The sequence below is a fragment of the Hypanus sabinus genome, chromosome 6 (genome assembly GCF_030144855.1).
Source record: "Hypanus sabinus isolate sHypSab1 chromosome 6, sHypSab1.hap1, whole genome shotgun sequence".
NCBI lineage: Eukaryota > Metazoa > Chordata > Chondrichthyes > Myliobatiformes > Dasyatidae > Hypanus > Hypanus sabinus.
Window position 1 is genome coordinate 112,283,773 of NC_082711.1, and position 16,609 is coordinate 112,300,381.

The window sequence follows — 16,609 nt, forward strand, 5'->3', positions numbered from 1 at the left end:
GTGTTGCAAATGGCCTCAGGTGTACTGACACGTGTAGACTGGCAGACTGTGAGAACCAGGCATCCACCTCAGAGAGTGTGGAAAGTTCAGATGAAGATGTGGAAGACTTGGAAAATTATCATGATTATTAATAGGTTATGAAAGTATGGAAAGCAGTCTTTGATTAAATATATTCATTTTACAACCAAATGGGGCCTAGGTTATGGCCATGTGGAACCCCACATTTGAATTATTGTACTGTAATTCTATATGCTATGACAAAAGCTTAAGATTGTTTTGATTTGATACAACAATATGGAAAATATCATGACATTGATAAAACTCCAGAAATCTCTCCAAATGAGGTATTTTACTTTTGGGGCGGGGGTAATATTTTCTGCTGTACTGATGTTAATATGGAATATATACGAAAAGTGATGACTTATTTGAATTCCTGAATAAAATGTCTACAAATCCATATGATTATATGTGTCCTAGGGTTTTTATTGACTTCCAAAATAAACAACAGACAACTGTTTTTCTAAAAATGAAATGATTCACTCTACCGGAATTGGGCACTGTAATGTGAGTGCCACCAATGACATAATTTTCAGTGTAGAATTTTATAACAACATTTGATGAAAAGTGCTTGAAATCAGCTATCATTGTGACTAATTTCAATGCTGAGGGATCACTGATAACAAAATACAACTAGGTTTAATATATATGTTGTACTTTATATTGGCCACTTTTCAGAAATGCTTATTTTATGGTAGTGTTATAAAATGCATGACAGCACACATAAAGCTACCACTGGTGCAATGCTATCACATATTTCCAAACTCTAGAGATGTCTATCTTGCCAAAAATCACTTTGAGCATTATTCCCCTCAGGCGGTACCGACCAGCCCTACTGGCTCACGGACTAGAAGTAACAGCAGCCAAAGACACCCAAGAGCAGTAACTCCTTTGGGATGTAGGAAGGAAACAAAAGCAATAAGTGTTACTGCATTTGGCCATGAGGAGGATGGGCCAACTCCAGGATCCAACATGGCACAGCAGCACAGCCCACTCCAACGCAATGACTGACAGATCTGGGAATGTGGAGGAAACCTCGGAGTGTGGAGCCAGTGCAGGAGTACAGAACTGAACCACAAGGTTATTTCTGATCCTTGAGGAGTAGATGCAAGGAGCCGCACAACAAACTTACGATTCTCCAATCTCTTTCCTCTTCATGATGTGCCACACCTCAAATTTTTGTGTCATCTGTTCCATTTAATGACACATCCAACAAGTGGTGTACAGGAACTCTCAGAGACACTGAGGACCCAACTGTACAGCCCACAGGAACGGTGTCGCATTCATGCTACACTCAGTGTACACCTGCTCATCTGCTCATTAATGCAGATATCTAATTAGCCAATTGTGTGGCAGCAACTCAGTGCAGGAAAGCATGGTCAAAAGATTCAGGCCAAACAGCAGAATGGGAAAGAAATGTGACATAACTGACCTTGACCGCGAAATGATTGTCGGTGCCAGATGGAGTGGTTTGAGTATTCTCAGAAACTGCCAGTCTTCTGGGATTTTCATGCAGAACACACTCTGGAGTTTACTGAGAATGGTGTGAACAACAAAAAGCATCCAGTGAGCGGCAGTTCTGTGGATGAAAAGGCTTTGGTGATGAGAGCGGTCAGAGGAGAATGGCCACACTGGTTCAAGCTGACAGTGACTCAAATAACCATACATTACAATGGTGGTGTGCAGAAGAGCATCTCTGAACACACATGTTGAAACTTAAAGCAGCAGAAAACTATGAAGAACTTTATTAAGTACAAGAGATACACTGAGTGTTTTATTAAGAACAGGAGGTAATGGCAACTGAGTGCATGTTTCATCAGTTACAGGAGATACCGAGTGTACGTTCCATCAGTTACAGGCGGTACTGAGTGTACATTCCATCAGTTACAGGAGATACCGAGAGTACGTTCCATCAGTTACAGGCAGTACCGAGTGTACGTTCCATCAGTTACAGGAGATACCGAGTGTACGTTCCATCAGTTACAGGCGGTACCGAGTGTAGGTTCCATCAGTTACAGGAGGTACCGAGTGTACGTTCCATCAGTTACAGGCGGTACTGAGTGTACGTTCCATCAGTTACAGGAGGTACCGAGTGTATGTTCCATTAATTACAGGAGATACCGAGAGTACGTTCCATTAATTACAGGAGGTACCGAGTGTACGTTCCATCAGTTACAGGCGGTACCGAGTGTACGTTCCATCAGTTACAGGAGGTACTGAGTGTACGTTCCATTAATTACAGGAGGTACCGAGTGTACGTTCCATCAGTTACAGGAGGTACTGAGTGTACGTTCCATCAGTTACAGGCGGTACCGAGTGTACGTTCCATCAGTTACAGGAGGTACTGAGTGTACGTTCCATTAATTACAGGAGGTACCGAGTGTACGTTCCATCAGTTACAGGCGGTACCGAGTGTACGTTCCATCAGTTACAGGAGGTACCGAGAGTACGTTCCATCAGTTACAGGAGGTACCGAGAGTACGTTCCATCAGTTACAGGCGGTACCGAGTGTACATTCCATCAGTTACAGGAGGTACCGAGTGTACGTTCCATCAGTTACAGGAGGTACCGAGTGTACGTTCCATCAGTTACAGGCGGTACTGAGTGTACGTTCCATCAGTTACAGGAGGTACCGAGTGTACGTTCCATTAATTACAGGAGGTACCGAGAGTACGTTCCATGAATTACAGGAGGTACCGAGAGTACATTCCATCAGTTACAGGAGGTACCGAGAGTACGTTCCATCAGTTACAGGCGGTACCGAGAGTACATTCCATCAGTTACAGGAGGTACCGAGTGTACGTTCCATCAGTTACAGGCGGTACCGAGTGTACGTTCCATCAGTTACAGGAGGTACCGAGAGTACGTTCCATCAATTACAGGAGGTACTGAGAGTACGTTCCATCAGTTACAGGAGGTACCGAGTGTACGTTCCATCAGTTACAGGCGGTACCGAGTGTACGTTCCATCAGTTACAGGAGGTACCGAGAGTACATTCCATCAGTTACAGGAGGTACCGAGAGTACGTTCCATCAATTACAGGAGGTACCGAGTGTACGTTCCATCAGTTACAGGCGGTACCGAGAGTACGTTCCATCAGTTACAGGAGGTACCGAGTGTACCTTCCATTAATTACAGGATGTACCGAGTGTACGTTCCATCAGTTACAGGCGGTACTGAGTGTACGTTCCATCAGTTACAGGAGGTACCGAGTGTACGTTCCATCAGTTACAGGAGATACCGAGTGTACGTTCCATGAGTTACAGGAGGTACAGAGTGTACGTTCCATCAGTTACAGGCAGTACTGAGTGTACGTTCCATCAGTTACAGGAGATACCGAGAGTACGTTCCATTAATTAAAGGAGGTACTGAGTGTACGTTCCATCAGTTACAGGTGGTACTGAGTGTACGTTCCATCAGTTACAGGAGGTACCGAGTGTACGTTCCATCAGTTACAGGCGGTACCGAGTGTACATTCCATCAGTTACAGGCGGTACCGAGTGTACGTTCCATTAATTACAGGAGATACTGAGTACATTTCATTAGTTACAGGAGATACTGAGATGGTTTTATTCTCCACACCCCCCTCCTTTCTCATCATCTACCCCCAGGTTCTGGCACACAGAAGGCACAATTTACCATCATCTTACCACACCCATGCGTCTTTGGTACATGGGAGGAAATCAGTGTGCCTGCGAAAATGTGCAAACTCCACAGAAACAGCACCCATGTAGGATTGAACCCAGATCTCTGGGGATGTGGAGCCACAACTCCTTTCTGAGTTGTGAATGGGTGACATCAAAGAGGAAAAAGGTGTCGGAGACAAGGGTCTGCAGAGGCTGGAATCTGTAGTCAAACACAGACTGCTGAAGAAAGATTATCTTTATTTGTCGCATACGTTGAAATACTGCCTTTGCACCAACAGCCAAAACAGTCCAAGAATGTGCTCCAAGTTGCATCACACATTTGGCAACAACCTATAACCCTGATCCTAACCCTAACCCGTATGTCTTTGGAATGTGGGAGGAACCGAGCACACGGAGGAAACACACAGAGTCATCGGGAGATGTCTCCTTACAGGCAAGGGCAAAATTGACAGCTGACCTTTGGTGCTGTAAAGTGCTATGCTAACCACTGCACTACCACGCCACTCTTAAACTCAGTAGGTTGAGACAGCATATGCTGAGGTGTCAGAATGAGTGAGTGAGAGTGTAGAATGGGGCTTGCCAACCCCAAGAGATGAGAGGGAGGCATGAGATGGGGCAGGGAGAGGTGGATCAAAAGGAGGAGAGAAATGGAGATAGGTGGGGGAGGGAAGGGGGAAGGAAGTGACCAGAGAGGAAAAGGATGAGGGGGAACTAAATGGGAAAGTAGATTGGATGGGTAGGGCTAGGGAGAAGAAACCCACATGGACAGGTGAGTGGGTGATGGGCAGATGGAGCCAGGGGGAGGGGAGGTGGGGGTGTAACAGCCCAAGGTAATTGGCAGGAGGCAAACAAGGTGAGGAAGGCCCTGGGTGCACCAGCAGGAGTGGGAACAGAACAGAGAGGTGACCTGGAATGGATAACTGAACGTTCACACCATGGGGCTGTAGGGAAAGGAGGTGCTGCTTTTCTGTGTGTTTGGACTCTGAAGAATACTGAGGATGGATGGGAATGAATAGAGCAGTTGAAATGACAGGAAGTCCAGTTGCCTGTTGCGTTTCAAGTTCAAGTGCTCCACAAAACAGTTATCCAGACTGCATTCAATATAGAGGAGGCCACATCGAGAGCACCAAATGCAGGAAACCTGGTCGGAGGAGAGGCAGGTGAATTCCTACCTCGCCTGGAAAGGCCGTTTCTGTCCCTGGATGGTGGTGAAGGAGTTGGTGAGGAGGCAAGTGTTGCGCCTCCTAGGGTAACAGAGAAAAATGCCCAGGTGGGGAGGGATGAGTGGACGGTGGAGTCAAAGTGAGACAGGGGTCCCTGCAGAAAGCAGGAAGAGTGGTGAGGGGAAGGTGTGCATGGTGGCCGTGTCCCGTTAGGGCTTGTGGAGGTGGGAAAGGATGTGGAGGTTGATTAGGTGGAAGGTGAAGAACAAAGGAATGCCCAATTCTGTCTGGGAGGGGGAGACATGCAGAAAATGGAGGAGATGAAAGTGAGGGCTCAATCACCTGTAGCAGAGGAGTGAACCTGTTTCCTGAAATAATTAATTGAATTGAAATTACACTTGGACTGAGATGTTAACTGTCCTGCGCTATCATCAGTTGATCTGCCACCTGTCCTCAGGAGTTTCGGCCCACTTATGATCAAGACCCCCTCAAGGTGGAGGACCAGCAGTGCTAAAGCACCACCTCCCATTGGTGAGCTTAACAACTTGGCATTGGCCTCTATCAGAGTTGTTGGTCACTTCCATCCAACAGATAGTCTACTCTTCAGGTGTCTATGCAGCTACTGAAGGGTTTACAAAAGATATAAGGACATTTCACAAGTCCTGGAACAGAAATCCTCATTTTATGAACCGGGCGGCGAAGGCAGGGAAACTGAAAGAGTTGACATCCTCACACCAGACACACCTCACACCAGGAAGAGGGTTAGTCTAGGTAGCTGTGCAGTCGATGGGTTTATAGTAAGTGCCTGTTTATCTCCTGAGATGGAGATAGAGAGATCCAAAAGGGGAGAGAGTTGCCAGAATGTTCAAAGTGAGATAGATTCAGAATCAGGTTTATTATCATGAATATATGTGGTGAAAGCAGTAGTACATTAAATTATTATAAGTCACATTAAGAAATATATTAAAATAATATGCAAAAGGAGAGCTAGTGTTCATAGTCCGTCCAGAAATCTGATAGTGGAGGGGAAGAATTGTTGAGTATGTGTCTTCAAGCTCCTGTACCTCCTCCCTGGTGGTAGCAATGAGATGAGGGCATGTCCTGGGTGGCAAGACTCCTTAATCTGAGAAAGTCACCTCTATTTCCTGAGGAGATTGAGGTCCTTTAGAGCATGTGAGCTTCATCCTCACATGTTCTACCGGTCTGTTGGCGCCAGTACAATCTTCAAAGTGGTGGAGTGCTGGGGCAGTGGCATCAACATGGGTGATGCCAACAGGCTCAATAAACTGATTAGAAAGGCTGGCTCTGTTATAGGAGTCAGACTGGACCCACTGGAGGCTGTGGTAGAGCAAAGGACCCTGTGGAAAATCCTGGCAATTCTGGACAATGTTTCTCATCCCCTGCATGCCACCTTGGCTGAACAGAGGAGCAATTTCAGTAATGTGCTGCTCCGAAGAGCACTGTATGAGGTCACTCTTACCCTGGGCTATCAAGCTCTATAATGAGTCGGGGGAAGTGATGACCCCCTCCTGTTAGACCCCTGCTTACCAGAGCTTTGTTTAGCTCTGTTTATCACACCCTGCTACCACAGAGACTCTGGCAATACCACCATCACTTCTTATCTGGAGGGTGTGAATGTACAACCGTTACTGTGTAATATTATGATAATATTATACAGTAATAGTATTACCATCTTATATCGGTCAGAACTTGTACATCTTATTTTTAAGGTTAACTTCTTAATTCTTTCTTCTCTTCTGATGTTTGTATATCTGTGCACTTGCAACACTGCTGTGACACTGACTTCCTCTGGGATCAACCAAATATCTTGTCTATCTGTCTGTGGATAGTCAGCGGCAAAGCTGAGAGAACTATCAGTTGCAACGCCAATACCTTCCTCAGTGTGGTGGAGGAAGAGTTGGGAAGAGAGGCAGAACACAGTTGGAGCAGACCATTGTGGACGGCTGCAACTGCACCTTTCGTCTGTGAAGAGGCGGGGGAATGGACCAAGAGGGTGTGGAGGGAGATCCCGGAGTGTTCAGCGGCGGAGTGCACTGACACTTTCGCCGTTCCCTCTTCCTCACCCCGGAAAATATGGAAGCTAAAAAGTGGCTGCCAGCTGCACCGAAAGTTCTGTAAAAATCAATCGCCGCACTCTGCCTGTCTTCATCTTAGCTGGATCTGGTCATAGTCCAGAAAGGTAGTTTTCAGACTGGACTCTCTCAGAGACATACCCTCGCTAGGTGTATTAACGGGACCGGCAACGCAGCCTCACTGGCCCGGAGGGCTGAGGACTCGGATCGGAAGTGGCGAGTTCACTAGAGTAGGAACTCTGCGCCTGTAACACTCCTCCTTCCCTGTCCCCTCCCCTCCTTTTCCTTTCTGCTCCCCGCCGCTTCGCCTTGCCGAGCTAAGGCCGGTTAAACAGCCCGGGAATGTCCCGCCTGCGGAGGCCGGGGGTGAAGGGAGATGAACGGGGTGACAAGACCCACCACCACCTCCCCCATCCATTCAGGACACATTCCCCGTTTCAGCCAGAGTCGGGGTCCGGGGTAACCGGGAATAAACTGCGGGGGTTACGCCAAGAGAGCGATCCTTGGGGGACCGGTCCAGAGACGTCCGCGGGGAGGGGAATTGATGCCTACAGAGGTCCCGGAGAGAAGCGCGGAGCGCAAACTTCCCGGGACGGCAGGGTCTTCCCGAGGGCCGGGCGGCGTGGGTCTCAGGTGGCGAGGGATCGAGACGGGGCTGTTCCCGAGGGGTTGGGGTTGGGGGTGGGGCGATTAGTCACCACTTACCTTGAGGCGGGGAGCTCGCTCACAGTTTGTCATGGTCCTTCGGCCAGCTTAAACCAGGCGAAACAAAAATATATATAAAGTTCTCCTAGTGGGCTCCCCGCGGTCTCTCGGGGTAATCCCGGGCACATGAAAGTCGCGGGGAGAAAGAGCGAAGCCCCGGCTCCAAACAGTCACATAGCCCGCAGCTCAATTCTTCCGGGAAACAAAATCGAAAGCACCGGATCTGGACAAGAGGCGTGTGAGAGAGCGACACTTCCTTGGGGAACGGCTGAGAACCATTCAACAGGTAGACAGGCCAATCACCTGAGTCTGGGCGAGCGGGACGCCTAGCCCGAATCTGGGCCAGATAAATAACGCTAACTTTTGGGATAGGTTCAGAACTAGCCACTGGCAGCCAGAACACTTAATGGCGATGGTGCTGCACACAGACACTCTCAAAACATACAAGTCTGTCTTATCAGTGACAAGTAATAATACAAAGTCCTGTCAACAATAGAAGGTTAACAGGGCATAAACAGACCGGCGGAGAACTGGCCTGGGTGGTGGAAACAAAAGAAACTACTCATTGACTAAGTGAAACCAGAAGTTTCTGGGAATATTTCAGCGTCTTTCGAGAGAGAGAGAGAGAGAGAGGCGGACTTTTTCCACCGGTAGAGCGCCGCTTCGGAGTTCCGGCGACCCTGACCTCTGTACATGTTGTCTTCTGTCTGGACACGTTGTTCTCCCGCAGACTTGTGGGTCGGCTGCAAGCTCCCCCTTTGTATGAGGCTGGCCGGTGAAGTTTGGGAAGGCTGATGGAAAGAATGAAAAGAGGCGTGTAAAGGGGCGGTAGATGGTCAGGACCCGATGGGGTTTGAAGACATCACATTCACAAGGAACTCTAAGATGCTGAGATAAAGGATCGAGGGGGTCAACAGAAAGATATGCACAGTCTGGGAGAATGGGCAAAGAAGTGGCGGATGGAATACAGTGTAGGGTAGTGTACGGTCATGCATTCGACAGGAAGGTATAGCGTGTTTCTAAATTCGGAAAGCAATGGTGCAAAGGGATTGAGAGTCCTTGTGTAGGATTCCCGAAATGTTAAGGTGCAGTCGGTGATGGGGAGGAAAGTGCAATGTCAAGCATTCATTTCCAGAGGACTAGAATATAAAAGCAAGGGAGTAATGCTGAGGCTTTATAAAGCACTGGGAGTATTGTGAGCAATTTTGTCCCCTTACCTAAAAGATGCGCTGCATTGGACAGGGTCCAAAGAAGGCTCATGAGAATGGTTCTGCAAATGAAAGGTTAATGCATAAGGAGCATGTAGAGTCATGGTGTCATAGAAGAGTACAGCACAGAAACAGGCCCTTCAGCCCATCCAACCCACGCTGAACCACTTGAACTACCTAATCATAATGACAATAGCCCTCCACACCTCTACCGTCCATCTATCTATCCAAACTTTGCTTAAACGTTGGAATCGAGCTCACTTGTGCTGGCAGCTCATTCTGCACTCTTAACCCTCTGAGTGAAGAGCTCTCATGATCCCCCTAACTCTTCACCTTTCACCCTTAACCCATGACCTCTGATTGTAATCCCACACACTCTCTGTGGAAAAAAGCCTGCTTGCATTTACATTATCTATACCCCTCATAATTTTGTATACCTCTATCAAATCTCCACTCAATCGTCTGCAATCCAAGGAATAAAGTCCTAACTTATTCAATCTTTCCTGAAACCTCAGGTCCTCCGGATGGGCAATGTCTTTGTAAACGTTTCTGTACTCTTTCAACCCTATCTACGTAGAGACGCCATACAGCAAAGCAAAAATCAACAGGATTGAGAAGCTTTTAAAACCCTGCAGAAAGCAACTAAAAGAATCATTAGAAGGGACAAGATGAAATATGAAAGCAAGCTAGCCAACAATATCAAAGTTTTTTCAAGAATATAAAAAATAAAAGAGAGATAAGAGTGGATATAGGATTGCTAGAAAATGAGGCCAGAAAAATAATAACAGGGGACAAGGAGATGGCGGGTGAACTAAATGAGTATCTTGCATCAGTCTTCACCGTGGAAGACACTAGCAGTATCTTGTTGTTGAAGAGTGTGAGGGAAGTTACTATTTCGAGGGAGAAGGTGCTCAAAAAGACCTAAAGGTACATAAGTCACCAGATGAATTGACACCACAGAGTTCTGAAAGAGGTAGCGTTAGGGATCGTGGTGACATTAGTAATGATCTTTCAAAAAATCATTGGACTCTGGCATGATGCCAGAGGACTGGAAAATTGAAAATGTCATTCCACTCTTTCAGAAAGGAGGAAAGCAGCAGAAAGGAAATTATAGACCAGTTAGCCTGACCTCAGTGGCTGGGAAGATGTTGAAGTCAATTGTTAAAGCTGAGATGAAATACTTGGTGATACAGGACAACGCAGGACAAAGTCAGCATGGTTTCCTTAAAGGAAAGCCCTGCCTGATCAACCTGTTGGAATTCTTTGAGGAGATTACAAGTAAAAGGGATGCAATAAATGTTATATATTTAGATTTTCAGAAGGCCTTTGACAAGGTGCCACACATGAGGCTGCTTAGCAAGATAAGAGCCCATGGTATTACAGGAAAGTTACTAACACGGTGAGAGCATTGGCTGATTGGTTGGAGGCAGTGAGTGAGAATAAAAAGATCCTTTTCTGTTTGGCTGCCAGTGACTAGTGGTGTTCCACAGGGGTCAGTGTTGGGACCACGTATTTTTATGCTGTATATCAATGATTTAGATGATAGAATAAATGGCTTTGTTGCCAAGTTTGCAGGTTATACGGAAATTGTTGGAGGGGTAGGCAGTGTTGAGGAAGCAGGTAGGCTGCAGAAGGGCTTAGACAAGTTAGGAGAATGGGCAAGAAAGTGGCAAATGAAATACAATGTTGGAAAATGCATGGTCATGCACTTTGGTAGTAGAAATTAATGAGCAAACTATTTTCTAAATGGGGAGAAAATCCAAAAACATGAGATGCCAAGTCACTTGGAAGCCATTGTGCAGAACACTCTAAATGTTATCTTGCAGATTGAGTTGCTGGTGAGGAAGGCAAATGCATGTTAGCATTCATTTCAGAGGTCTAGAATACAAGAGCAGGGATGTGGTGCTGAGGCTTTATAAGGCACTGGTGAGGCCTCACCTTGAGTATTGTGAACAGTTTTGAACTTCTTATGTATGAAAAGTTGTGCTGGCTTTGGAGAGGGTCCAGAGGATGTTCACAAGGATGATCCTGGGAATGAAAAGGTTATCATGTGAGGAATGTTTGATGACTCTGGGTCTGTACTTGCTGGAATTTAGAAGGATGAGGAGGGATCTCATTGAAACCTTTCAAATGTTAAAAGCCCTAGACAGAATAGATGTGGAAAGGATGTTTCCCAATTGTGGGGGAGTCTAGGACAAGAGGGCACAGCCTCAGGATAGAGGGGTGTCCATTTAAAACAGAGATGTGGAGAAATTTCTTTGGCCAGAGGTGGTGAATTTGTGGAATTTGCTGCTGTGGAAGCCAGGTCATTGGGTGTACTTAAGGCAAAGTTTGAAAAGTTCTTGAATGGACACGGCATCACAGCCATGTTTGAATGGAGGAAAAGACTTGTCCAGCCAAGTGGCTTAATTCTGCCCCTATGCCTAGTGTTCTACATTTTTCCTGTAGGTAGGTGACCAGAAGTGCGCACAATACTCCAAATTAGCCCTCACCAACATCTTATACAACTGCAACATGACATCTCATTTCCTGAACTCAATTCTTTTATTCTTGAAGGCAGTGTTCCAAAAGCTTTCTTTACGACCCTATCTACCTGTGACACCACTTTCAATGAATTATGGACCTGTATTCCCAGATCCCTTGCACACTCTGAGCTGTACTTGCTGGAGTTTATAAGAATGAGGGTGGGATCTAATTAAAACCTACCTGACATTGAAAGGCAAGAAAGCATGGACGTGGAGAGGATGTTTCCTGTCGTGAGGGAGTCCAGCACCTGAGTGCACAGCGTCAGGGTTTCTCCTCAATAATTAGTATACCACTTTGGATACTGTTAAGGAGAATGACATACCGGGGGTGGGGGGGTCACAGTGACCGGGTTTCTGGCGCTGGGTCTGTTGCTGTGGCACAGAAGAGAAGAGAGGTGAAGAGGACAGCAGTGTTGACAGGGGATTCCACAGTCAGACGAACAGAGACAAGATTCAATAGAGACACCTGAATGGCATATCGCCCACTAGGGGATTAGCTCTAACTGAATTGGCTGTTATGCAATGAAACAGAATGATTAGAGAACTTAAGAGAAAGGAGCCCTTATGATCATAATGTGATAGAATTAACCCTGAAATCTGAGAAGGAGAAGCTAAATTCAGATAGCGGTTTTTGCGGTGGAGTAAAGGGAATTAAACAGTTATGAGAGAAGAGTTGACCAGAGTTGATTGGGAAGGAACACTGGCAGCAATGGCTGGAATTTCTGGAAGCAATTTGGAATTTGGAAGGAAAGGTACATTCCAAAGAAGAAGGAGTGTTCTGAAGGCAGGGCGGTGCAACCTTAGCTGAAAAGTGAAGTCAAAGCCAACACAAAAGCCAAAGTGAGGGCATATAATAGAGCAAAAATTAGTGGCAAATTAGACTTTAAAAACCAACAGAGGGCAACTGAAGTATTGTGAGCAGTTTCTTATCTAAGAAAGGGTGTGCTTACATTGAAGAGGGTCCACAGGAAGTTTACGAAAATTATTCTGGGATTGAAAGGCTTATCATATAAGGAGCATCTGATGGTTCTGGGCCTGTACTCACTGGAATTCAGTAGAATGAGGCAAGATTTCATTGAAACCTATCAAATGTTAAAGGCATCGAAGGGGTGGATGTAGAGAGGAAATTTCCTATTATGGGAGAGTCTGAGACCAGAGGACACAGCATCAGAATAGAGAGACATCCATTTAGAAGGGAGATGAGGAAGAGTTTGAGCAAATGTGGCATCAAGGGCTTCAACAAAACTGTCATCAATGGACATCAAGAGCAAAACACTCCAATGACTGGATTCACACCCTGAACAAAATAGGGTGGTTGTGTTCAACACACACAAAATGCAGGTCAGGCAGCATCTATGTAGGGAAATAACAAACATTTTGGGGAGAGATCACAGACCTTATGAATGGTCTCGGTCTGAAACATCAACCTGCTTGTTCTTTTCCAGAGATGCTACCTGATCTGTTGAGCTCCTCCAGCATTGTGTGCATGTTTGCTTTGAATTTCCAGCATCTGCAAGACCTCTTGTGTCTATGGTAGTTGTTGTTAGAGGTCAGTCACCTCTGTCCCAGGACTTCACTGGTATCGCCCTCAAGCGGACATCCTAGATGCAACCCCTTCAACAGCTTCATCAGAGACCTCCCTTTCATTATAAAGTCAGATGTTGACCGATATCTAAACTCTGTTCAATCCTCCTCATCCAAAGAAGCAGTGTGCCTGAACACAGCATGATCGAGATGTCACTCCTGCAATGGCTAAGAGGTGGCAAGTACTGTTTACAGTGAATTATTTATTCAGAGGCACAGTATGGAATTAGCATCACAAAAGTGACAGGCAATGAATATCTCCAATAAAATGGAATTGAAAATGGATGAAATTCATGGGTTCATAAACAGTCAGTACTGGGTGATAACAATAATAAATAAAAAAGAAAGTAGAAATGGTGTCCAGATAGACACATTTGATTGCACAGTGATAACTGGATCACCTATACTGAACCAATCGAGCAGTATCCTGAAGTAAATGAAATAGCCAATAAAAAACAAGTGCTAGTTTTGCCGAATGTAATTGGTGAAAGAGCATACAGTTTGCTTAAAGTTTGACTGCTTCAACCGAACCAGCCAAAATCAACTTTGCTGATATCATGAACATAGTGCAGAAACATTTAGAACCATAAAGGTTTCACAAACAAAAACAAAAGGAAGAATTGAAGAAATTGTCTGAGCATTGTGAGTTCAGTGATGGGTTTAATGAAGCACTGAGAGATCGTTTAGTTTCTGGAATCTTACAAGAAGGCATTCAAAAATGACTCCCAAGGAAAGCACAATTCACATTTAAAAGAGCAGTTAAAATCACTGCATCAGTGGAAGCACCAGGTAGAGACACAAATGAGTTGCATGCGGGAATGACAGTGAGCGTGAACGTCATACAAAGAGCATGTTGGGCAGACAGAAATAAATGGACTGCACAGGGAAGCGAGAAAGATTTTTTAAAAAGTCAAGTTGCAGTATCAAAAAGATCACTAATCGGCATGCTGTTGATGAAAAATCTGATAATGATGGAAGTGACACAGGGCTGGGTAGCCTGTTTCACAGTGTGAAACCTAACAATAGACTGGCAATATAGTTTACAGCAGAGGTGAAGGGCAAATTAACTAAAATGGAAATAGACATTGGTTCAGCTGTTTCAGTCATTCCACAAAATACATTTGACTGGCACTTCAAAGGTACTGAACTAAAGCTTGCAGGCATCCAGCTAAGATCCTGTTCTGGAGAAGAGTTAACTCCTGTGGGAATGGTATTTGTATCAGTGAAATACAACAACCAACAAGCCACATTGGGCTTGTATGTGGTAGAACAGGAGGGCCGGCATTATGGGAATGTGAGCGATTAAGACAACTACAACTTGATTGGAGATCCACCAACCATTTACATGCCACATCCCCTGCAACAGAGTCATCTGTAAGTGAATTAAGAAAGGTTCTGGATGATGCTACAGCATTGTTCAAGGGTGACATTGAAAAACTCAAACATATTAAGGGTAAAATAATGTTAAAGCCTGTCCAGATCCTTATGCCATCTGTGATAAAGTAGCCAGATCACCTGGAGGCTGAAGGAATTCTTTCCAAGGGTGAGTGGAGCCCACGGGCGATGCCAAATGTCCCAGTAACCAAGACAAATGGGTCTGTCAGGATCTGTGGTGATTTTAAGATCACCAGTACTGAAAGTACATCAATAACCTCTGCTCAGGATAACTGATTTCTTGTAAACCTTGCTGGAGGAAAACAATTCTGCAAAGTGGACTTAACTGAGGCCTACCCACAAATGGAGATGGAAGAAGAGTCCAAAGTTGTTCTCACTATAACACTCACAGAGGGCTTTATCATTACAATAGGCTTAGTTCTGGAGTAGCAATTGCCCCAGCACTCTGGCAGAAAGTTATAGATCAGGTGCTGCAAGACTGTCCAGGTACTCAGTGTTACCTGGATAACGTCACTGTAAGAATGACAAGGAATACCTCCAAAATTTCAAGTCTGCGTTTTAAAGATTAGAATATTATGAGTTCAGAGCATGACACCACAAGTGTGAATTCTTTAAACCAAGCATCACTTACTGTAGAAAATTCAAGTAGTACTGGATGCCCAAGGCCAGGAAGCGACACAGTTGTGGTCCTTTTCCTGCCAAACATGGCTACTGTGCTCCACCCCTTGAACACATTACCACAGATCGGGAAGAAATGGCAATGGTCAAAGCAGTTTGAGGTGGCTTTCCAAAAGACAAAGGAAATGGTGACATCAGGTACTGTATTCACACATTATGATCCACATCATCCAGTGCAGATTACCTGTGACTCCTCGCCTTATGGTATGGGTGTGTTGTAATGTGAACAAAGACAAAATGAAACTCAAAGGACAGCTGATCATGGAATATCTGATGGATTGTTCCATTTGCCCTTGGAAAAGGAAATACCTGAAAACTTTACAGAAGAGGACACTCGGCTTTACGTATTCACCCCAATGCACGTTGAAACATTTCTTTGTCACGGCAGAGATGATCCAGAGGGAAACTAGAAAAGCCCCACATTGCCTCAGGTCTGCGTGGAAACCCAGAACAACTGAGGTATGCAGCAGAAGTCCCAGCACCGTGGCCGACTGTTGCCTTATTTGGGGATGACGAGCCGTTGCACCAGCCGGGCTGACAGCGAAAGCGTTGGAGGAGACTCATTTAGTGTCGGTCATCTAGGCATGGTGAAAACTAAAGCATTGGCTCAAAGCTTTGTCTGCCAGCCTGGGACAGATCAGCAGATCGAGCAGCTTGCTGTGCACTGGTCGGGATGCCCAGAGCATCCCTGGAAATGGCTGGCAGAGGACTCATGGGGATTTTGCTGGGTCATTCAGCAGACAAATTTCCTGGTAGTAGTGGATGCAACTACAAAGTAGCCCGAGGTGTTCTCGGCAGCCTTGTTGATGTGTTGAGAAGCCTTTTCTCAAGGACTGGTGTTCCAAAACACTCCGTCAGTGACAAGGGTTTGCTGTGGAACTGTTTCAGTCATTCCTGAAAGTGGATGGAATAAGGCATACATCTGGATTGTACCACCCAGCTACGACTGGCTTGTGCAGAGTCTGCAGAACACACCACACTAACAGTGAACCAGTTTCCAGCCTGCATATCACACTCGCCAGCCGTGCTGCCCCTTGCACTCACACTTGGATCTCCTTGGAAGGAGGATGCAGGACAAACAGATGAGGCAAGTCGAGGGCTCCTCCAACAAGAAGGTTCAATGCTTCAAGCAGATCTAGCAATGGTCTACAAAGGTAATCCTTAGTGGACACCCCAAAAGATTAAGGACAGAACTGGACCACTCTCCTACACAGTGGAGATTGCGTCTAATGTCATCTGGAGACGACACATCGATCAGTTGAGGAGAACAGAGTCAATTGTTAGAGAAGAAAGATGCTCCAAGCTGTTGGAACCACTTCCTGCAGTCCCAGAGTCAACGCCTGTGGGAGGCCTCAGAGCCTAAGATTGTTTCACAGGCACAGGTCTCACCTGCCAAGCAGAGTGATGCACCCCCACCCCCAGTCAGGAAAGACGTTACCCCGCAAGAGTAAGAAATCCTCCATGGCCATTAAATCTTTAGGCTTGAATGGGCCAATGTAAAATTTACTATGCTGTGGATGTCTGTATTGTCATGGTCGGGTCTGAAGTCCGCAT

The 16,609-nt window shown here is 45.7% G+C and overlaps 1 protein-coding gene across 2 annotated transcripts in view; it reads right to left on the bottom strand.

Moving 5' to 3' along the window:
- The window catches only part of LOC132395759 (transcription factor ETV7-like), a 98,958-nt gene extending 90,523 nt beyond the window's left edge, over window positions 1-8,435 (bottom strand). The window contains exons 1-2 of one of the 2 annotated variants that reach the window (XM_059972752.1): window positions 7,666-8,432; window positions 1,490-1,636 (exon numbers count right to left, since the gene is read on the bottom strand). Coding sequence is in view for 1 of the 2 variants with exons in the window: in XM_059972751.1 (XP_059828734.1) it covers window positions 7,666-7,698 (33 nt within the window). In the remaining variant the exon portion in view is untranslated. Of the gene's footprint in view, window positions 1-1,489; window positions 1,637-7,665 lie in introns of both variants that reach the window. The other variant, XM_059972751.1, reaches the window with a different exon arrangement.
- Window positions 8,436-16,609: the final 8,174 nt, after the last annotated feature.